This window comes from Rhodnius prolixus, unplaced genomic scaffold (assembly GCF_049639745.1).
Source record: "Rhodnius prolixus isolate KJV_2025 unplaced genomic scaffold, Rpr scaffold_8, whole genome shotgun sequence".
Classification (NCBI taxonomy): domain Eukaryota; kingdom Metazoa; phylum Arthropoda; class Insecta; order Hemiptera; family Reduviidae; genus Rhodnius; species Rhodnius prolixus.
In genome coordinates, this window is record NW_027411593.1 from 34,709,174 (window position 1) to 34,733,018 (window position 23,845).

The 23,845-nt window shown below is 30.7% G+C and overlaps 1 protein-coding gene and 1 long non-coding RNA gene across 2 annotated transcripts; one reads left to right on the top strand and one right to left on the bottom strand.

The window, feature by feature from the left end:
• Positions 1 to 908: 908 nt before the first annotated feature.
• On the bottom strand, positions 909 to 23,845 carry LOC141451284 (uncharacterized). Its single transcript, XM_074122553.1, has 5 exons — positions 23,797 to 23,845; positions 4,488 to 4,772; positions 3,444 to 3,693; positions 2,168 to 2,578; positions 909 to 1,872 (listed from the first exon to the last, which is right to left on the bottom strand). Exons 1-5 carry the CDS (start codon positions 23,803 to 23,805, stop codon positions 1,721 to 1,723), a joined length of 1,107 nt encoding a protein of 368 aa, XP_073978654.1. The 5' UTR covers positions 23,806 to 23,845; the 3' UTR covers positions 909 to 1,720.
• LOC141451295 (uncharacterized) lies at positions 15,840 to 21,312 on the top strand. The gene is made up of 3 exons (XR_012456669.1): positions 15,840 to 15,991; positions 19,915 to 20,156; positions 20,925 to 21,312. It is a non-coding gene; the product is annotated as an uncharacterized lncRNA (long non-coding RNA).

Consider the following 23,845-nt stretch of genomic DNA (forward strand, 5'->3'; position numbering starts at 1 on the left):
CGCTATGTAGCCTAATTTTGCAACTCATACTTGCATGTCAAGTTCTAATATCTCGTAACAAGCATCAGTTGCAGCGCTGGCATCTAACTAATGGAAAAATATCCTTCGTTTCGGATTGTCTTTCTAAGTGAGTTTTTAAGGTTCGGAGTCTTCTATCCTTGCAGGCTATTGTATCAGCCAATTCCAAAGACCTTCTAGCTCAGGTCTACTCACCTGCTTTTGCAAAAGAATTCTCTCTGGTCTTAAGAACAATGTCTTACACCTCCTTTTACAGTCGCTTCCCAAGCCATGGTGTGGTAATACTCATTGTTTACTCTAAAAATTCATTCTTGCATTTCAATGAAGTTTAGCAGAGGGCGTAAGGAAAGTAATACAACGTTCGTAGTCCTGAGAATCTGCCCAATTAACTGGCTACAAGCTCACCTGAGCTAGAAGTCGAAATCTCGAAATGTGCCTTTTCCGTCTCGATGTTAAGAAGATAAATCTCAAACAAAGCAACGCGAACTCTACTACTGTCGTCTCCAAGCATTATGCCTCACTAGAATCTATCCATCGATTCTTTATCAGAAGCCCTTGGACGAATGGCTAATTTGCGTTAAGAATGGAATGAAAACAGAAATAGAAGCTCAAACTATCAGGCAATAAACTGAGCATCATTCGGAAAAAATGTGTTGATACACCATTAGAAAGATCTACCGAATTTCTTCACAGTTATAGATAAAAATCTATCTGACTGTCAGACATTATCCCTGAAGGTGTTTTTTCTAAACTTTCAAAATCAGCGTGTTTTTTTAAAGTTATACACGATTCATAAATTTGTTTGAAACGAAAATTGATTAAGGCCTAGGCTTCAAACCTTTTTGCTTTTCTGAGCTACATTGGTTGAGAGAAATAGTATAACCCGCACTTACTGGAGAAGCTACAGAAAAATAGTTCGTACACAATTTTCATGGTATCCACTGAAACATTGATCGAAATCGTAAGATTTATTTTATATTAATTTTTCAACATTGATATTTAATTTGGCTATAATGTCGCGATTTATAATTTAGGAAAAATTATCTTGAGTAACTAAATAAAATTCTATTAATTTGCATGTTTTCATTTACTACTAAAATAAAGAAAAGAGTGTGAATTTGATATTGTACAATTGAAATACGTTCACCATTCTCTTCCCAACCTTTGGAAGAAATTAAAAAGAAATTTGAAGGAAAACTCAAAAGTGATTTTTACAAACTTTACTTTGAGACTATTTACAAAACAGCATCTAATAAAATAAAACTAACACTTTCGAATAAATTACTTTTCTTAAAATAAAATAAAAAAAATACAAAACAAAAATAAATATGAACATACTTTCTAGAATATTGCTTATGTTTGCTTCTCTTCATGTACAAAAATTTCTCTACGTTAAAAATTTCATAGGTACATTATAAATACAAAATTGATTGTCTGCCGAACATTTATTTAACTACATTCAGTACTTCAGTCAGATTACTTACTTTACACTCTTACGAACATAAAATAATTTGGCAAGCAATCATTTATTCCTATCCATTCAGGTAAAACGATTCTTCTTCTTGTAGAATTCTCATTGAAAACATTACGGATTAAACTGGATCCATAAAGTACAATAAGAATTATAACCAAAAGAAAAATAATTCATTCAGAATTAAATTTTTAACTCAATAATGAATGCATTATTTACATATTTTCTGACCTAATAATAAATTTGTCTATCTATTCTTTTCACGGAAGTCTTGCTGAAATCTTGTAAATGTTTATTTAAACTCAGTTTATCACTGGACTGTAGTGTTGGCAATTCAATTGACTTTAAAATCACTAATCCTCCTGGTTGCACTCCATCTGAGGCTGAAAAATAAAAAGAGACTTTTTAAAATATAAATTATTGCTCTTGGGTAAATAGAAAATATTTAAGAAAATATGATCACGATTTTAAAAAATGCCTAAAGTAAAGCCGGTTGTTTCATGTTTATGCAATGCTGAAATTTCTAGTCCAATGTGGACAATTGTCCTGAACAGACATGAAAGAAACAGTAATTTCTTACATTTTACACCAACTTGGAGTCCCTTATAGAAAAACTGTAGTAATCTTTACTTCGTTTACACGATCGAGTTCAGTCTGTGAGTTTTATGTTGTACTTACCAGTTTTCTTCTCTGCAACTGTTGTTTCTCTTTTGATACTGTGTGGATGATAGCTGTCTGTATAACTGTGTAGAGCGGGAGATGCTGGTGGTGGAGGACCGTAGAACGATGAATCGAAACTACTTGGCGCAGAATGTCCACTGTAACTTCCAAAACTTTGAACAGGACTTCCAAAGCCAGACGGTCCTCCGAAGCTTGATGTATGCCCTGTATAACTGGCACTTGCCGGTGGTCCATAAGAATGGCTAGGTGCGGATGGCCCTGGCGGAGGTCCGTAACTTGATGGAGGAATTGCTGCTGCATATGGGCCTGTCGGAGCACTTGGAGGAGGTCCATAGCTTGATGGTGGGATTGCTGCTGGATATGGATCTGTTGGACCACTTGGTGGAGGTCCGTAACTGGTTGTAGGGACTGAAATGAAAATTTGATTATATCAGTACAATATCTACTGCTGTTTTTCACAATAAAGATGTAAATTGCTGCCGAGTTTCACAGTTTGTGAATTTATTACCTTGCAAGTAAAAAAAGTTTCGAAGAATCAATATAATTAAATTATATGAATTCATTAGCTCATTTTTCATCTGATACTGATATTAAAAGTAAATTGTAGGTTAAATGAAAAAATAGGCATGACTTTGCTTACTCGTAGAGCCTGATAGAACTAATTATTAACACAGTAACTTATAGAGATAGCATTATTATCTCTTCTCTCAATTGTTTTATGATGTGATCTTACAGAATTATTCAAAACCCTCCAAGAGCCTTTTTCAAAACTTGTGTTACGATTTCAAAAGAATACTGAATGTATGCAATAAAAAAAAATATTTTATTTGAAAGCCTTAGCGGAAACGGCATTTAACAATTTTATTTTTTTGTTGAATTTCGAAAGTAGCTTCAATTTTTTTTAAAAAAAAACTTCGATTACAGTGCTTATCCAGGTAACATTCATTAGTACAGATTCTGGAGGAAGTATGATGTTTGCTTATCTTTAAATTACCAACTTCTAATTGGTTCTAACTAGTAAGTATGCAATTTCTTTTAGAACATTTGTGACCGAAATTCTAAAAATAATCACAAAATCGCCGAACAAGAAACATTCAAGTACAAGCCTAGGCAACTGATTAGTTCTAATAAGGACACCAAACTACAGAGTACGGTACTAGCATCCACCGTCCGCGGAAAATGATATTTTGATTAAAAAATTTATTTGTGCTGTAAACATTGATTAGAACATTCAATATAATAAAAACAATATAAAGACGTAAATAGTACGTACCTTTGTGATCATAAGTTGAAACGTGCATAGGAGTTAGAAGGGCTTTAGTGGCCAGATGTTTTCCAAATTCAGTTATGGCATCACCTTTTGTTTCCAAAAGTTTACCTTTGGCTGCTACTAGGTGCCCTTTTACTTTGATTAATTGTCCATTTAGTGCTATCACACCTCCAGTAATAGCTTTAATAGCTTGCAATATAGCATTCAGAATTGCCTTCTTAAAAGTCCATAAGCTAAACTCCTTTTTATCATACTATATTTGAAAAAGATAGACTTTATTATTAACACTTTTTTAATATATGACTATAAAACTTATAAATTAATTTTAAAAATGAGGAGGAACAGATTTGAGAATCGTAGTAGTGTTACTTAAAATAATTAAGAACATGGAAAGTTTAATCTGTAGCATTTCGTACATAAAAGTACGGGATCAGTTTTCTAAACAAATATTTTCTTTGATAGTTTCTGATTATTTAATCTTTTTAAATTAAACAATTGTGTATTACTTTGATGTTCTTTCTCTACGTCAGTCTGAAGAAAGAGTATCTCCTGTTAAAATGTTTTTACCAAAATAAATGCAATTTCCTGAAAAACTGTGACTTTTTGAGTCCATAGTGACGATTAAAAATTTCATGTTGAGAGGAAATGCTTTAAATTATCATTAACAAATTTGTATTATTTATTTATTTTTTAATTAAATGCTTAAAAAAGGAGGTTCTGCTATTAAAAATAACTGTTTACCACAATTAAAATGCGAAAATATTACAGAAATTGTAAAGAACAAAAATTACTGTTATTGACAACAGATGTCAGGTAATACGGTTTAAGTATAAAGAGAAGGAAATGTTTCTAGCAATCTTTGGATATTTCCTAGCCAACTTTAGGTTCTTCTGATATCTTTCCAGGGATAATAAAATCCTGATTTTGCCGTGTATTTGATAGGCCAAGTAAATTTAGTAGTGCCTTCAATGGCTGATATTTGGTCCTTCATCAAACAATTTGAGGCCTACAAAAACTAAAGTTAGATATAAGATTTAAAGGAATTACCGATAAGGGAGGGCCATATTCTGGAGCTGGAGTATCACTGGGTAACGAGGAGCTGAACCTTTTTATATTTGCTGATTTGTGTTGAGCGGATGACCTCACTTGTCTGGCAAGTTCTTCTTGAGCTATGGCCTGATCTACTAAAGCTTCTAACATAGCTTGCTCTTTAGGTCCAAGTTGTAGTTCATTGTCAGACTTTTTCAGGGCATCAATGGTCCGTTCAGGTTTCTTTTCTGAAAATTTGGCAGATTCCACAAACACCACTCCCAGCAGCAGTAGCGATATTACCTGTTAAAAGTAGTTTCTTTTATAAGTTGTTTTATGAATGCTTATACTCACAGATCAAGCACAAAGTTCACAAAGAAAATAATCATAAAAGACAGTAAACAGTATTGCACTCAATCACCAATTACAATACCCACAAATCAATAGAAACAAATACAAATTCTTCAATCCTGGTTCATCGTTGTAGTAGCCTTTACCCAAAAGATTCAGTAAATTAAAGTTTTTTTTACTGGTTCATGAAAATATAAGAATGAGAACATAAGACAAAGCTTCATAGATACTATTGTCAAAATTGTGAAATATGTCAAATTGTTTTACGCTAAAAAATATTTTACTGTCTTATTTATTTCGCAGCTAAAAAATCAATTACATGCGTCTACGTTTCTAGTAAAAAAAAAAAAGAGAAGAAACTACAATCTTATTTATTCATATTTCAGAAAAATTTGTAGAAATGAAATAGCATAACAAATGAAATCTTACAATTGGTATATCTAGCGCAGATATGTATTTCAGAAATCATTGTGATACATGCGTTAGTTGGTTATTATTGTTGGGTCATCTGCTTACATTAAAATAGGGAAAGCCAAGTTGCGTCACACTATTTACTACCGCTACTTTTGTCTGACCACTATTGTTTTGTTACATTTTTTTCTTTCTTTTTTTTTTTTTTAACAAGCCTTCACAAATGTTTACTATTCATTACTTCACACCCACTTGTATACATAATCCTGTGAAATCAATAAAACACAAAAATTATGTTCAAGAAACGCGATTTATATGATTAGTTCTCCTACAACTGGTTAGTTCTAAAAAACTATTCTTCTATTACTCTTTCAACTATTAAACATTAATTTTTTAATGAAATTCTATTGTTAATTAAAAGTGGTTAATTTTGTTGGGTTTTAGTTAGTAACAAGTGATATTAAAAGGAAGTTGCAATGTCTTGCACATCTCAAGATGAAATTTTCTCACTTTCACAACTTATTCTTGATGCAATTTTGAAATATTCTTTCAAAGCTCAAGTTTTACTTGGTTATAATATGACTTCATTAAAATAAAAGGACTTTAGACAACTCTCAACCTCTCTATTAAGTAGCTTCCAAAGAGAAAAAAAAAAATCTGTGAGCTCTTCAACTCTGGAGTGTACACCCACCGAGTTTTGCTTACGATAATCCTTAAGTTCCTAACTATTGAGGTATATTCTTAATTCCTTCTAAGGTTTAACTGATTGTAAACTCACATTAAACTTCAGTGGGAAGTTCAATCTCAGACCTCCTCCATATTACGTACCAAATTTCATGTAAAATACATTTCATATACTATCTATAGATTCACCTGAGACATATAAACTAGCTGCGCTCACTGTCCGCCCCTTCCCTACTTTTTCCAGACCTGATATTGTCAAACATAAGAGTGAATCAGATTTCATTTAAGAGATATTGTGAAATATTTTTATTTCTCTCTTCCTATTACGATTAAGTATTTTGAAATTTCTGAAATTAATATTGTAGAGCATAACCATTCATCCTTCTTGGGTTCATTTAGATCATTCTCAAGAATCTCTCAGATTATTGATTGGATTTCTAGCTGGCCATTATTTCGTAAAAGTTCTCTATATTATTCGGCTCTTAACAGACCTTTTTTGTTAAAATTATGGGGTAGCAAGATCATCGATCTTTGACTACTAATTGATGTGAGAAGATCAGATCAAGATATCTTGTCAGATAGCTACTTTAAAATAGGGTGGTAATTATTAAGGGTGTTTCTTTAATTAAAGGAATCGTTCATTATTGCTCGGATTGAACACTGTCTAGCACTGAACGACTAAACATCTTTTTTTACTACAATAATGCTTATTACGGTAACAATTTTTTGTTGATAGTGCATTTACATTAAAGGAGTTGAAAATTGTAGTTCAACACATTGTAATAATGACAAGATGCCTGGAATAGATGGGATCCCATATGAATTCTATAAAAACCCCTCTCAAATCCCACTTTCATAAACAGACTTTTTACTTTTATTTAATAAATTATCCCAAACAGCTAATTTCGTTCCTCTTTCAAAGAATCAATTATATTTCTGCTTTACAAATAAAGATAACAATAAAATTACACATTATTGGAGAATATCATTTATTAATGCTATTGATAAATTGTTGACGGGTCTAATTTTAGGCAGACTGTCGCAATGGGCGGAACTTCTGGGTGAAACCAAAGCAAGTTTTAGATTAAAATATTCTTTTATAGTCTTCAATTAAAGTTAGACTACAAATGAAAAAAAGAAAAAGTATATTACTAATTCTTCTGTTTAAATTGTGTCGTAATTGACGTTTTTATGAAATAAAAAAAAAATTATAATAATTATTCACTCCTTTCGCTTTCAACTTTTAAAATTCAATTTCTGTTTTTAGGCTAACTCGAGTTGAGTATTTCTCTTAAGAATCTTTTTTGAAATTAACTAATGAAAACATTTAAGTCCATAATTTAAAATATTGAAAGATATGGCAAAATAAATTCGCTCACATAACTGTACGAACTTGGTGTGAACGTTACTGATATTCCACTCTTGTAGAAAATGAAAGTTAGTTCCTCTTCACATGCCCCTTCTAATTAGTTGAATTGGAGAAAGGTTTCGAAAGGTCTCTTCCTTGATAATATAACGTGTTTTTAAAGTTTTAAACTAGAGTAAAGGGACAAATTGCTATTATTATTGTTTTTATTTTTTGTCTAGAGATTTTCATTATTGCCAAGTAATCATAAAGTAAAAATAAATCATCCATAGACTACTTACTGGAAAATGATAATTTTCTGAAGCACTTTATTATTATTTTACTATTCTTTCGAATATATATCATTAGATTTGATTTTATCTATGTGTACTGGAAGTAATGTTTGTGTTAACGTATCTTATTCTATTGCGATAATTTATTCATATTTTTTATTTCTATTTTATAGTAATCAAAATCTGTTTTTTGTTTTCGGAAAGGCAGTGAAGATCAAACAACCAAATGTGACAATATTTGCCAATCGTTCCAAACATAAAGCACCACTTTTCGAATTTGTTCACCCTTACAAATTAGCTTTAAACTATCCACAACAGTATTGTGGCTAACCAGATGCTTTGCGATAATCCAAATAGTTCAAAATGAGTTGGCTACCTATGATGGAATTTAAAGCATTATCTTCGATTACCGTAGGTCGGCCGGTTAGCGGATTATCATCAAGGTCAAAATTTCCAGACCAAAAAATCTGAGCCCACCGTAGCATAGTACTTTTACTAACTATAAAAATAAGGAACTACAGAAAAGGAAAGAAGTTAAAATTACAATCGGTAACAATTAGATAGAGAATTTTTTTTATTTCAAAATATAATAATACTTATCTTTATTTAATATATATACATATAACAGAGTATTTATGATTGGAAAAAAGATAGAAAACATTAAGTTTTGCGGCGATGTTGAAGAGGTCAGAATGGTAGACTGGCCGGTTAGGTGCGCATTTTAAGTGAAAGTAAAGAAAGTGCTGAATGAGGCAACCTTGCCTTACCAGCTCCTCTACTGCGGCTCGCGTAAATTCTTTTAAAATGCATAACTGATATTAAATACGACACCAACAATGTAGTGGTGGTAAACGATTCGTTAGTAATCGTCAATAAAGCAATTGGCAATGGTACAAGTTTAGAGGCAAAGGAAACTAATTAATGTTCCACAAAACTGTTATATAATTGTATTAAATGACAACAGATATTAGTTCTAAAGTTGGTGTCTATTGTTGATCAAATTCCTTAACTATTCTGTATTAAACAAAGACAATCCTTTTCTATTATTACATTAATAGGAAGTATTCAGATCGTTTAACATTTATAACCTGATTAAGGAGGGAATCAGCCTTGTAGGTAAGTGCGATGGTCCCTCGGTTCGTCTCAGTTTTGAGGTCTATTAAAGCTCACTGTCATGTCAACTATTTCGAGCCTCTAGCAAACTCCGCAAGGCCGGAAGTCGGCAATGCACTAACTAAAGACAAAACTCCAGGGGTTGATAAAGCGCAAAAAAAAAACGTGTTTTGAGGTTTATCGTATCATGATAAGTGCAGGTCAGAACGAACTGCAGTAACGTCGAATTGACATTAACACCTAGCCGCAAAGTAACCTTTATTTTCTTAATCTTTAACTCCTCCAAAAGCGAACCTCCCTAGCCCAGCCCATCCGGTCTGTCTTCAATGTAACAAGTTCCAAATCCATTCTTGAGAGAACGCCCCTCCAAACAGGCTAGATCTAATGCTGGGCTTACTGATAGTAAGTGATACATCGTTTCTCTTATTCTTTCAATACAAGTGTGAAAAATAGTACTAAGCGATCATATTGTCTCGTTTGTATGATCGGAATCACTCTTCTGGCAACTCACTTCGAAACTTTTTGTTTACAATCTACCCAAATAGAGGATATATTTCTTATCTATTCGCCTAACTCCTTTTCTGATCCTAGGAACACCTTTACAAAGCCGCCTAGTGCTTCCCGTATTGTCTATTCTCCTATTTTTGGCTTCTCTGTCCACCGTTAGCTCAAGATCACAGAGCGGTCGGACTGACAAATATCTTAGAGAAAATAGACTTGGCACTACTTCCGAGAATTGGCAACTCCTATCCTAACATATCAATATGAGGAGCATCTACGACTGTCATCCTTAACACCAAAACAAAATATAAATGACTCTAGTGGTAGTTAATCCTAGTTTATCCCTCATCCTAATTAAGTGACTCAATAATTCTCAATCCCCGTACTTTATAGAGCTCCAACGTTCTCTTTAAAAACAATAACATCCTATGAGGCAGAGCGACTTTACCAGCATTCCATCCACCCATAGCACCTCATGTACGACACACAATTGTGATAAAGATTAGGAATCAGATTGGGGATTACATTACATTGTTTAGAAAAAGTTAATATTTGTCAATCTCCAAAAATAGTTTATAATTTGCATATTAATTGTTCAAAACGATTCAAAAATACTACTAAAGAAATATGGTAACACATTTTTTAAAAAAGGAGAACAATATATTTTTGAAGACTGACAGAAGATCATTTATATTTTTTCAAACAAGAAGATTCATAGTTTTTTGAGTTTACCACATTTCAAACCAAGTCACTTTTGTTGAACATATAGCATCAAGAAAGTCGCTTTACAAAGTGTAGCCAAACAGGAAATATCTAGTTTCAGAATTAGCAAGATAAATGGTGCAATGAATGTTCTTTAAATTGCAGTTCTAATTTCTAAAAAAAACAACCCATTGTAAAGATGTTTCTGAAAAAAAAAGTACGCCCACTTTAAGGAACCCGTGTTCTTTCCAGGGTTTTGGTAATGTCAAATGGAGCGTTGTCAATTTCTTAGACAATCAAAACCTACAATAGCCTACATTTAACAGATCAAGCACGCTCTTACATTTCTAGGCCTGCATACTCGGCCAGCAGACAAATTCTTCCCAAAAATTAAAGGAGTCAGAAGTTTTGGCTTGAGATTAGCTCTCATTTATTTGTAATTAAACTAACAAATAGTTACCGATCTGTCTCAAGAATCTGTTTTTTTTTTATGCTGCTCCTTACTTATTGTTAAGAAGAATATCATTAGTAAATATTTCTAGTTTATAGAAGAAAATTACTGAATAATTACATTTGTGCAGATTAACCCTTCTTCTCTTTAAATACCAACACTCTGTTCGAGCGAAAATATTTGTTAGCACTAATTACTATACTTTTATTTATATAATATTTTTATTGTAATATCATGTATAACAGCAACATTATTAAAAACGTTATCAAGTTCGAAGTGCATCAGTGCATTATGTGCTTTCATCATTGTTGCATAATTGCGGAACTCTGTGTTTGGGATGCCAGTAAGTATTAAATGTAAAAAGTCCATTCACTTTATATATTTCTATCGACACAAATCACAATCTAACCACTTATTTTGAAACAATTTAACTTTATCGCGTAACTTAGTTTGAAATTCAAAAAAAAAAAGAAAAAGTGTGATTTTAATTACTTAAGTTAAGCAGACCACATGTTTTCAAATATCACCTATATATGATGTAATTTATTCACACGCAAATTTTGAAGTCTAAGAAAAAAAAGGAAGAGAAAAAAGCAGATTGCAAATTGATCTCAATTTTTTTTTTGACAACTCCATCAGAAAATTCTTGATCATTAATTAGTTTTACAGGGAGAATTGTGAATGTGTTGTTATTCTTTTAGATTTAAACAAAAATTCTATATTTCTTCTGTTGATTGTTATGATCATTATCTTCTCAACAAAATTTCATTTATCTGCTGTAATAAAGTTCCATCTTTTAATTACTAGACAAATAATTTTATTCCCTCTAATAAGATAGATAAATGACAGCTCATTTCTTAGATTTAATGATATTTAGGAAATGATCCACTTGCCCGCTCAATTGACCACTTGAATGTAATTTCTTTCCTTTATTATTTTTTGCCTATTATCATTCGCATGAATACGCTTATTTAATATTAATATTTTCAATTAAACTTCAAAATTTCTCTCTTGTATTTCAATTAAATTAATTTATCTTTTTTATTTTTTAAATTAATTTATTTTTTAACCAAGATCCAGGAGAAAGAGACTGATTTTTCTAAGTTTTCCTTGAATTTGCTCTGAGGGTTCTTTTTGAGATCGCTGGAGTCGCCTTTGCCTAACCATATAAGACATTCATAAAGAATATAATAATCAGAGAAGTTTTGCTCTTCAATGTAATATTAGAGACTCTTATTCAAATGTTCTTAAACTTCCAGTTTATTATTATTTCGATATACATTATATTGGCATTTTATTAGCTAATGAAAGAATTACAAAGGATCAATTTCATATTAAATTTCACTTAAAGTTAAGAGTGCCTTGCAGGTGTTTCTCATAGTATTTCATTTTATTTTTTTAATGTTTTCTTTAAAAGGAAAATAGTTACATCTAATATATATTTGGTCAACATAGAATACTTTTTTTTATTAACAGGTTTTGAGAAGTTTTAGACATGATAAGGCTTTCACAATTTTTTAGAAATCAGCTGTAAGCCAAATTTTATTACATAATAAATACGATTTAGTCCATTTTTTTTTTTTATCAATATCCAACTTTTATTAATAATTAGAAGAAGTGTATCAAGAAGTCAAAAGGCGTCAATGACCTCAGATGTTTTGTCTTAATTTTAAAAAAAGAACAACTTTTTAATTTTTAGCATTTTTAAATTAGAAACGTCTCATCGGCAAACATTTTTGAAAAAAGTATTCATCTAGAAGAAGCGCTATTTAACTTTCTCTTCTTGCGAGTTTATTATTTCTCATTTCTAAATTCTCTTTAAAAAAAAAAAACAAGTTACTGTAACTATACATCATAGAGTAATTGCAAAATAGCTTGCACGCTCTAATGGACCTACCTCAACCAAAAAAAACTTCTCAAGCTGGAATTATCGCTGAAATTATAGCTTAATGTACTATAAATTATTACTTTTTTTTACTCTCTGCCCAATTTTAGGTTGTTTCATTTTCTTTATTCTAATAATAATATTGATTTCTTATAAAATTTAATTTTCACATTGTTTTTATAAAAAACACTTTCACTAACTTCCTGAAATTTTATTATAATTTTTATTGTTGGTTTTTGCCTTTTTACTTACTAAACATCAATTTTGGAGTTTGAAAAAACTTAAATAAGAACCAAAGAAGATAGCATCTAAATAGCAAGTTCCACATAATCTAAGTTATTAAATCATAGAAGATTTGTTTTTTCTCTCTACTGATATTTCCAAGTTTGAATCTTCTTTTAGAGAACCAACAACCTTAAATGAAAATGTAAGAATTCTGTTGAATGCTTTAAAAAGAGCGTGTCCTTATACCAACCCATTTTTACTTTGAAAGTAATATATTACAAGATTAGATGATCGTCCAAAATAAAATCGGGTACGAACTCCCACTATTTTCTATTACTACATTTCACAAATAATTGACTTATAGGAATATATTATTTGTAACATTCCTCAAAATGACCGAAACGAAAATTAAAAAACTTTTGATCTAAATACAAAGTCAAGAGAAAATTTAGAAGACTTTTTCAAAACATTTCAGAAAAGTTAAAAAAAATCTAAAAACCTCTTTTTCGGACTCGCCACACTTTCCTTACCTAGAAAGACAAAAAGGAGCAGTTTAAGCAACAATTAATTGTTACTCATTAATGATGAACATATTAATTAGAAAGAATACTAGTTTTAATTGCTTTAAAGAAGGATTAGGAAAGAAGACTATATTTTAGACATTGATTGCGTTAAATTTGTTTTTTAATAGCGTATTATTAAATTTTTTGAATAGATGAGACTTAATCTGTGGAGACTTTCTTTTCATTGTTTCCAGTAAAAATGGTGTAATAGGTAGTAAATTAAGTGCTGGGAAACAGCAGTAATACTGGTAAATTTAATTTGTCACCTACATATGGACAAGCAGATTTCACAATCTACTAAATGATGTTTCAGGATTTCCCTTTTCACAAGTAACTTTTACTCTCCGGGCAAAAAATAGGTCAGAATAGTTTGATGCACAAGTTCAGAGGATAAGCGTTAGGCAGTCCTTTGCAAATAACCAGCCTCGAAATGAAGCAGTAGTCTATTTCTTATTTAATCACTTGGCAAGACTTCTTTCAGGTTCACCTACATAGAATTAGGGCTGTCAATAGTCTGGACAGTACTCTCTGACGAAAAAATACTCTCCGGCTATTCTGGGCATCTGGTCATCTAATCATCAAGAGAACTAATTGTAATAATTACATAACCAACTGTTTCACAAATATTAACTACTAAACCTTTAAGTGCGTTATTTTATTCTCTCTTCACTTTCTAAAAGTATATTTGGGGTCAAAAGAGTCACAACATTTTTTTTTTGCAAGAGTTTAATAATATTTCGTATTAGAAAGGTATTTGTTTATAGCAAATTAGAACATGAAATTGAAACACTTTGGCCCAGTTTTAACACGGAAGTTCTAATAAGTTCTAAATATATCGTAGTGTTGTGAAATTCAATATTTTAGTATAACATTAAGGTATTTTAGTGAATAAAAACTATATCATTTTAGACCTTCAATGAAGAAAAACACATTATACATGTAAACGTTTTAATATCCTTTATAATTATAATTATTACTAATATTCATTTTTAAATGAGTTACTCCGAGTCGAACAATTTTCTTTTACTTATTTGTAAAGAAGTGAACATCAACTCATTGTACGGGTAATTGACTTTAACAAATAAAGTCTAGGTCTATGTTAAATAATCTGCATCCTTAAATAATTTAATATATATTTTTTTATAGAACCTCCCCTTCTCTAGCAGAGAATTCAATTGTCCAGTATTATGGCACATTGAATTTAAATCTGCCTAAAAAAAAATCCTTTGGGATATTTAATTGAAGAAGGACTCCCTAAAATGTAGCTCTTAAGAATTAATTATTTACATTTTATAATTCATTTTTAAAATGGTTAAGGTTTCCTAAATTAAACGAAAAATACAGTCAGATTGTCAGAAATAGAGCTTTAACTTCTTAGGCCCTGCCGACAGATTCAACAAACCTTCACCTGGAAATGTTTTTGAAGGATTTAGAAATTTTAACATCCTATTGAAACTATGAATCAAGTCACTAAAAATAATGAACAGTAATCCTACTTATGATTAGGATTATATAATAAATGATTTATTCGTTCTCAACTAATCTAGAAGTACTTCAAAATCTCAAATTAAAATTAGAATCTATAACATTAGTACATCATGACAATTAATGAAACAGTGAATTTCCTTATCTTCTCCTTTCTTAAATGATCAGTTATCTAAAAAAAAGGAAGTGAAATGGTTGGAATATATTATCAGAGAGCCGTACAATTTCCACCAGATGTCGCGCAACAATAAACATATTTCCTACTGGAAATATTCATTTGTGAAAGAATTCATTATTTTCTAGACAGTATTAATGTTAAGGTTTTACAATATTCAATACTTTTTTATTTTTTCTCAAAAAAAGAAAATCTAATCCAGGATATGATTGTTTCAATCCACAGTATATGTATTGCATAATAAAAATAAAAATGTGATTCTAAAATTCTGAATTTGAAGAATAGAAGGATTCCCCTAAGGAGGAAGAGGATTTCTTGAGGGCGCCCTGCTCAATTTTTACCTAAATAAACTTTTAGAAAATTGTAACAATTAGGTACCTACTAATTTCTAAAATACAAAAAAATAAAATTATTTGTGGCAACAGAGTTAGTTTAAATCTGGAGGATTCTTTTCTCTTTTACTCATTCGATACCTAAGAAACTGAGCTACTTACTGCCAAACGCTGGACACCTAACATGACGGTGTCTGACTTTATCTCATACCTAATATACCTAATCAGATACTCTTCAGAGATCCACAATTTAGAGACGAGTTCAAAGTGTTCGTGACTTATCTGGATTGCAAGAGAGGCTAAATAATTTCGTTAAACAAATAATAAAAGTAATGCTACCAAATAGAACCTATGATAATCAATGGCAAACAACTCACAGTTAGCAGAAATATTGTAAATATCTTCAGCAAATTCTTGAAGAATGCATGAAGAAAGGCGAACTTTCTCAGCGTTAGAAAATCATTATTTCCCAAACAGTTCCAAAACAGTACGAAGTTAAATCCTCTAAACTGATTTTAGAACTTTCTAGTTATAAAGTGAATAGTTTATAGAACAGAATAACAAAATTGAAGACATTAGATTAAGGAGAAGTGCAACTCAATTGTAGATTTAAGAATGAGTGACTTATCAATCTAATGAGACCTAGAAGATAGATTGTAGCTCCTTTAAAAAATTCAAATATAAACTACAAAATTTTATTTGATCTTCCACGTATCTTTTTATTTCTTAAATAAACTGTTAAACAAAATTGTATTACCTAACAATATATGTATTGAATGTGATTTAAGAAATGAACCGGTTTTTCAAATAAATCAACAAGAGTGCATTTTTTTTTTTTTTTTTGAGAAACTTTTTTAATTTTAACGAATAAATGGGGCAGTGTTATACAAGTAGTAGTACGAAAATGATGCAAGAAATAATGGCTCATATCAGGAGGAGTGGTCAGTGATATTTCCGCAACAATCATTTAAGGGAACCATCAACAGCAGAATAAAGTACACTTAAGGTAGATAAATAAGTCAGTTTTTTTGTTTGTTTATAATGTTATGACCATTCCGTTATTTTGTGGGAATCTTTTGGGCCTTTGTTCTTATTTAATCACTTTTCTGCCCTCTATTATTCAAATAATTGTAACAAGTTATGTAACCTTGATTTCATTAAAAAAGATTTTGGCAGATGTTACACAAAGTTATGGAAATATACATTTTGCGGAAACTTTGATGAGGAAACATTTTGGTTGTAGAATCCTGTGATTTTATTTTTTTTTAATGGTGTCCAGAAAAGCTGAGACTTCTCTCCACAAAAGCATTATTATCTGGGGATAAAAGAATTAACCCAGGAAAGGAACATTTCAATCTGCAATTATTGGAGAAGATTAGAGAATAGACTCCGTCCGAGAGGCAGGCTCTAGAAAGATTTAATAACCTTAAAGATAGGCAGAAACAGGTCCAGCATCAGGTGCTTCCCTACATCAGTTCAGAGTAGACGAAGAAGTAGCTACTTCCACTCTACAGAAATTTATTAAATAACCTTTTGAAATTGTTGAACAACTAAGTTGTTTAGGCGAAGGATTGTATGTCAGTTTCGGTCAGTTCTTATTGAGCGAATTGTAGGAGTACTGTACAAACGGTTTTATCTATAAGATACATTCTATCATTAAAAAAAAGGATCGGGGAACTTATAGAATGTGAGGAATCTTATTAATTTTGTAAACAAACACATTATTTCTTTCCTAAGATAAATAACATGAAACTGAAGTCCTATGTTTAAAGAACATTGCTCAAAAAAATTTAGTGGTATTGTAAGATATTATTCTATAATTCTAAGATAAATTTAATAATTTTAAGGTAACTAGAGTTTTTTTTTTCTTGTCCATCTACATGTTATTCATTTTATCTCTGTGCAAGAAATTATAATTATCAAAAAAAGTAATTTAGTTTCCCAAAAAGTGATATTCATTTCAAAAAAAAAAAGACCTACTTTGGTACAGCATAAGACAAAATGAAACATTTTTATCATAAAATTAAAGTAATTATTTATTATATAAGCCAAAAATTGCATGCAATTCTGAATGTATGCGTGTACTAAAAGACAGACACTAGTGCTCATGCATCACAAATGATTTGCACTCCTACAGTGTGTTCAATTTTTTTCTTTTTTCTTAAACTGCGTATAGCTTAGAATCTTTTGTATTAGTCATTTAATTAACATAGCATATTAAGTCGGAATTGGTTGTTAATATTATATACATTAGAGCTATTTTATACTGTCTCAGTAAATTTTATAGCAAGTATTCTCTGCTATTAATGAAAAATAATAGTCTACTCTAGACAATAAACTAAAATGTTATATTCCTCTAATTGAGTAGTAATGATAATAATGAATGAAAACCTTATTACTATGGTTAATAATGGGGAAACCAAAGAAACTTTCTTTCCTTCGTTACCATCCTTAACTCTATATTTATTTTAGAAAAACTCTTCATTAATTTACGATTCCGCTTTTGCATATGCCAGGTGCAAATATGTTGCATTTTTCGATTTGGTTTCAGAATACCAACAAAAAAAAATTGAAGTAAATTTTGGATTTTTTTTATCTACTTGCACTGGAAATAATTGCTGTGTGCTCTAATCTAATCAGAGGTATACTAAGGGAAAACTCCCCCTTCAGAAAATACACATAAAAAATTAATGATTTCAAATGTAAATGTGCAACAGGAAATATGTTCATTAAGTGTTATTTAAGAAATTCAAACCCTGTCACACGGTTAAAATGGCTAACTCTCTAGCTTTGATATAGAAACATGACCTTATCTGTTGACTCTTATAGATTCCGTGGGTGTTAACGGGACCGAGTACACATTGGTGAGGAGACTGTCGGTGACTTGATGAGTTTATTATGGTACTCACTAATAAGAGCATCTCCTCTTATTTTGATTGAACTTAATCTCCTTGAAAGCTTGAAGTTTATATGTTCGAAAATTGGAGTGCCAAACTGATCCTATGTGTACAGTGCCATTATTTTTATTTATTTATTTATTTTTTTATTTTTCGAACGAAATCTGAACAAACTATCAGGCCTTAACGATGCATATGCTTCCATTGTAACTGAGCGCTAGAGGAATGAATAGTTATTTGTTAAACTGTATTAATAGCCATAGTAGAAAGACCAAGATTTCGTGTTTATGTAAATATTGTAATGTAAAACTCGTTGTACTTTTTGAGAGACGTGTTGAGTAGCACTAAATACTTAACAAAAAGATCATCTGCTCAAAACCTTCTTTTTTTTTACTTACACAGAAGTAACTATGAATCTGTATTTTTGAAGAAAAATCTATGTTATAAATTAGACTCTTCTTCCTGAAGTAACTACTTCCATTGAATGTGAACACTCTGTAAGAGAGAGTAAAAAAATATGAAAGATAAAAGTCCACAAACATTAACACTACGAGATGTGTGTGTTAATCTATTTTTGTAAACCAAACAAGTCCAAAAATTTAGGCCTAGAATTTTTACTATTTCCAGTAGTTTATTTAAAAATAACTTTTACTTTCTGACCAAAGATTGTTTGGAGAAAGTTTAACAAAAAAAATCAATTTTTTTTTTCTGAAATGTAACTGGTTTCGAAGTAAGATTTATTTCGATATATTACTTCCTCTATCTTGTTTATAGCTATTAGAATTTTACTTTAACTTTCAAAGTATCAATCAAAGTGTATATTAATTATTTCAATTAAGAGTTTATTTTCATTTACTAACAAAAAAGTGATTGAACGAAGTTCTAACAAATTCACCGTTAGTTATATTTGCAACATTAGTTTATTAGCATCTGTGTTTATTCCATTAATTTTTAAAACATAAATAAGTTGATGTTTGGCCGTTGTTTCAATTCATATTTCAATGGTTGGCTTGGGTCAAAAAATAATACCTTTTCTAAAATGTAAAATGGTATCGAAATAGCATTGTTAAAGGGGAAATGATGCCATCAGAAGCGTCAGAACTTGTAATCTTAAAATTTATTTAGAATTTTAGAATATGAAGAAGTGTATAGATTTGATAAATCAACAACTTCTTTAGGGCACTTAATGCTTATATCATTTTTTATTGATTCCACTATGATAACTTTTAAAGATTAAAAGAATAGATTTACTGAGTAGAAGTAATTTATAAACTCTTTGGCTCCAAATTTACTGCGGCATAAAATGTCAAATGTTGCTTTAAAGTAACAGCTTTGGAGCATAGAAAGTGGGCGCATGTTAAGTACCTGCGCTGTATGTAAGAGATAATAAGCTAGAACATGGGTGCGTAACTATTTTATGTCTAGAGTTCATACACAAGTGTTGGTGAAAAGTCGCATAACTCAACCTGTTATCCGATGTTCTTTACAAGTTAAAAAGTAATGTGTATTTTTTCTGGTGGGCTTTACGTCTAACTGCCTAATTAAAAATTGTGGATAGAGGCAACTTGTGTACATTGCCTAGCTACAAATTTCTCATATAAACCATCGGGAATATAGCCTAAAACCACAATATGTCTTAGCTTTGTGGGCCTGTCTCTAACCCCTTGGCTACCGGTATTAATTAAAAAGCAACAACAAATCTAGTGCGCGATTTATTGTAAATATGTCAGCGTAGAATGCACGCATACTAAAAATATTTAGAGAATATCAAAACTGGATTGTGCCTGAGGTTATTCACGAGCTTACTCGCCCCTGGCTTGGGTACGCAACGTCCTCATAATTGTAAGCAATATCTAATCTTAGCTATAAGTTCATAATTTATGAGTTCTGTGAGGGATAACTGAGAGACCCGCAAGAACGCCAAGCTCCACTGAAGAAGTGGCTTCCAAGACTATTATTGTTTAAAAATCTTAGATGTGTAAATTGATGTGAAAATCTGACAATTTCTTCAACATTTGTTTTGTCTGTACAGATCTTCAGGAGGAAGTTAGCCAATTGAACTACAACCCTGATTTCATTGGTTTACATTCTCATACAAGTAGAATATATACTTGCAAATCAACAAAGATGAGCACAATATAAACATTTTTGGAGTCCATTGGAGGAACAATGCAAATTAAACACATCAAATTTAGTTCTTTAAAAAGAATTTGAAACCGTAACAGCACATTATTCTTCTTTATAGTGAACATGTTATCACCAGAAAAAAAAGAGGTATAAAAAAATGTACTGTCGAAATACAAATTTATAAGACGATTAAATTTGTATAATTATGTTTAAATATTTCTAAATAAATTATTTAAAATTAAGAAACTTGTGTTACTGTAACATTAAGCAATCGAAAACCAGTTCCATATTGAAAGTGATCTCCAAAAAAACGTCAATAAAAATCAAATGCATTCTAAGTTGTTAGGAAGTTCTTAATTAGAAGTGAAATGCAGTTAATTTCATCATTTAGTAGATTTCTTGCAACATATATAATATGTATGTATAACAGCAGATAGCATGCAATGGAAACAAACTATATTAATAATTTTTATTATGTATGTTACAGATTTTTACAATACGTTATTGCAGTGTTATCAATAATTATGTTTTCTACTTTTATTTAATTGTTCATTAATTCGGCAAAGCTCAATTAGCATGAGTTATAGGAAAACAAAATGCAGTTTCACGCTGTAAAATTGGGCTCCGTGTTCAGAGTGTAACAACTCTTGCAAAAGACAGATTGGTCATGCGCAAGAAAGAGAAGTATGTAAAGAAAAATAGGAATATGTTTGCGTCTAGAACCACCGAGAAAATGCTTTTTTATCTTCCCTTACTGTTTGAGTATAAGTATTTAGATCGCATTCTTTTTCCGAAATTAATTTTCTCTAAAAATTCATCATTTAGTAAAATATCTTTTTCTATTGCTTAAAATTCATGTTGAATACTTATTGAACACCTTTCTTTAAAAACATTTCTAACATCCTTTAATTCTAGCTAAGCTATGAGCGGCAAATTGTACTGAAGAAGACTACAACGACATATTGAAGATAGAAGCCAAAACATCAAATGAACTTCTTTCAACTCCTCAAAGATAATTTTGTCTAGAGAAATTACCAAATAAAATTCAAAAGGTGCCGATAAACTCGAAAAAAGTTTTTAACATCGACAAAAATAAAATTGAAAGTATTTTTACTTTGTGTTATTATTGAATTTTAATTAGCATCGCGGATTTCTTTTAAAGGAAGAGACAGATTAATAAAGCGAAGTGAGTAGATGAAATTATATCTATATTTGTATTGTAATAGCCAGACATCACTGACTACATAAATTTCTGTCAAAACTTATTGAAACTATCCTTCAGTAAAGGGATATATTCCAATGGAAAGAAAAATGCTTTTTACTGAACCATTCCTTTTCATTGAATCATTATTCACTTTCTGTTCAAACGTCTCCTTTTATTTCCGTAGCTGTAATGAAGACATGATGAGTTCATTGAACGTAGACTAGTCTAGAATGCCACATGTTTTAGTCGATGTATATGAGTGAGGAGTATTTGGCAGCTGTTAAGTACATGATCCTCTTGACCAGGGGTCTTCAACCAGGGTTCCGCGGAACATTGACAAGAGTTCCGCAAGTGATCACTATTTTATTTATTCTAGAAAGTAGATAAAATAAAACTTGATTCGCTACCTCATTATTCATCGCCTTATTAAGATGTATTAACATTAAATAATGATACAAGAATAATTTTGTGAATTTTAGTAGAAAAAAGCTTGTTAAACTATTTTATCTACTACTCAAACATGAAGTTCATGAAGAAACCTATGAGCTCGAAGGGTTTCTCAAAGTACAGAAGGTTGAAGACCTTGCTAGTGACCCCTGCATTAGTGTTAATCTACTGCTGTTCCGAGTGAAACCTAGTCCTTTAAGGCTGAAGTTTTTGGACTTGAGATAAAGAGTTACTTTGGAGGCCAATATGCTTTGCCAGCACTTCATGAAAAATCAGATGAAACAAAAAATCTAGTACAGAACTAATCTTTTATGTTTTCAAATAAAATATCATTAATTAGGCAATAATATTTTTTTTTTTAGTGATGATTTAAAACAAAAACAAAAAAAACACAAGCGCACACACCTCGTTGATTTTGCTACATACGGAACAAAAGAAAGTAACTTGTTTTCACTTTCATCCAGATATATTAGCTGCAGTAATGTAGAAGTAGCTAACTGGTTGTTCGGTGTAATAGTATGTTGTCATTGAATTGAGGGTTCCCTCAATGTCATACAAGTGTGTCCACCACACTGCCCTCTATTATATTGTTGCACAACTTTCCCAAACACAAATACCGCTAAATCATAAATCCTCTTCCTGAACACTATAATGTGATCTATTTTACTTATTTTAAGAAATTTTCTAATTAGTTTAAATAAGCTTCAAACCAATATTATCCCATTTCACTTTCAGTGAACAACATCTTACTAGAAACTAGTCACACTCTTGTATACTATTTTAAAATATTGTTACGTGCAAGTAATTACATACTCCACGCCTGTTGCTGCACACTAAAGTAGACGGAAGGTGCATGAAAGATTATCAATCATCAAATTAAACCTACTTTAAAATAAGGCTTCCACTTCAGTATAGAGAGCAATTCTTATAAAGATTAAAGGCATTAGCAAAGCCGTTCTTTGAACTGTCTGGAGAATTCAAAATAATTTCCACTATCATCCAAAAAGTCGATCAACCTTGTTGGAATGATTCTATTCCTAAATTTTTACTAAAATCTTGCTTCGTGATATATTTTTTAAAAAATAGTTTAAATTATTTTTAATCGAGGTTTGAACTTAAATAAAACACAAGATTCAAAAAACTAACAGTTCTTGAAAAACTGTGGCTTTTAGACAACAAAAGTTTTTTTAACATGTTTTTTAAATAATTCATTAAGCTAACAATTTAGAGATAAGCGCTTCCGCAGTTTTTTCGCTCTCCAAGGGAAAAGTAAAAAAAGAAGCTGAAAGTTATTGCTAGAAAAGCACTTACTGCTAAAAAAGACAAGATTAATTAGAAGGAATTCCTAGTAAAATCACCACCACAATCACTTGAAAAATGCAAAATTCATTGAGTGTAAGTCATTTTAGACAAATGGTGCATAAAAAAAAAAAAATCAAAATATAAATTTTCTACATTCTTGAACACATCAAAATTTAATTAATCATTTTGGCGAGTTGAAAGAAAAAATAACTTCGAGAAACCGAGAAAACATTGATTTCAAAATGGCAATTCACAAAACACCTACATTTTATTTAAGTCAATGTCAAGGGAACTTCCTATTATATAATAAAAGCCGATAAAGAATCAATGACGCGAGATCAGAGGAAGGGGTACGTTGAAGTGACAACTTATTCAACCGGGGCACTATTCAATGCGTTTGTTTGATTAACGCGGTTTGGTTTAAAATAAAAGTTAATTAAATACTCCAATTCAGCTACTCAATTAAGACATTTATTAATTATTCAATAATTTGGCATAAAAATGAACCCTATCGCATTTCACATTTGTTATTCATAAATTATTTTATTTTAATGGATTTAATTTTAAAAAAATTAAATAAAAACAGTGTTATTTGGTTTTTCTCTTGATTCATTTTTGAGCTTTTAGATTATTGAAAAGAAGCCCAAGAAGAAGAAGAAGATGCAAGTACTTTAATTCTATGGATGGACCTTTGATGAACTGAATTTTGAAGGTTTTCATATGCAAAGCACACATAGTTTATAACTATGGGATGCTGTAGAATTATCTATTTTACCTAAGTAGCATTATTAAATTTATGTGTATAATATTAGTACTTATTAAGAAAGAACATACCTTGTTCATGTTACGGTCAGAAACTCTCACTCATCACTGACTCAAGAGG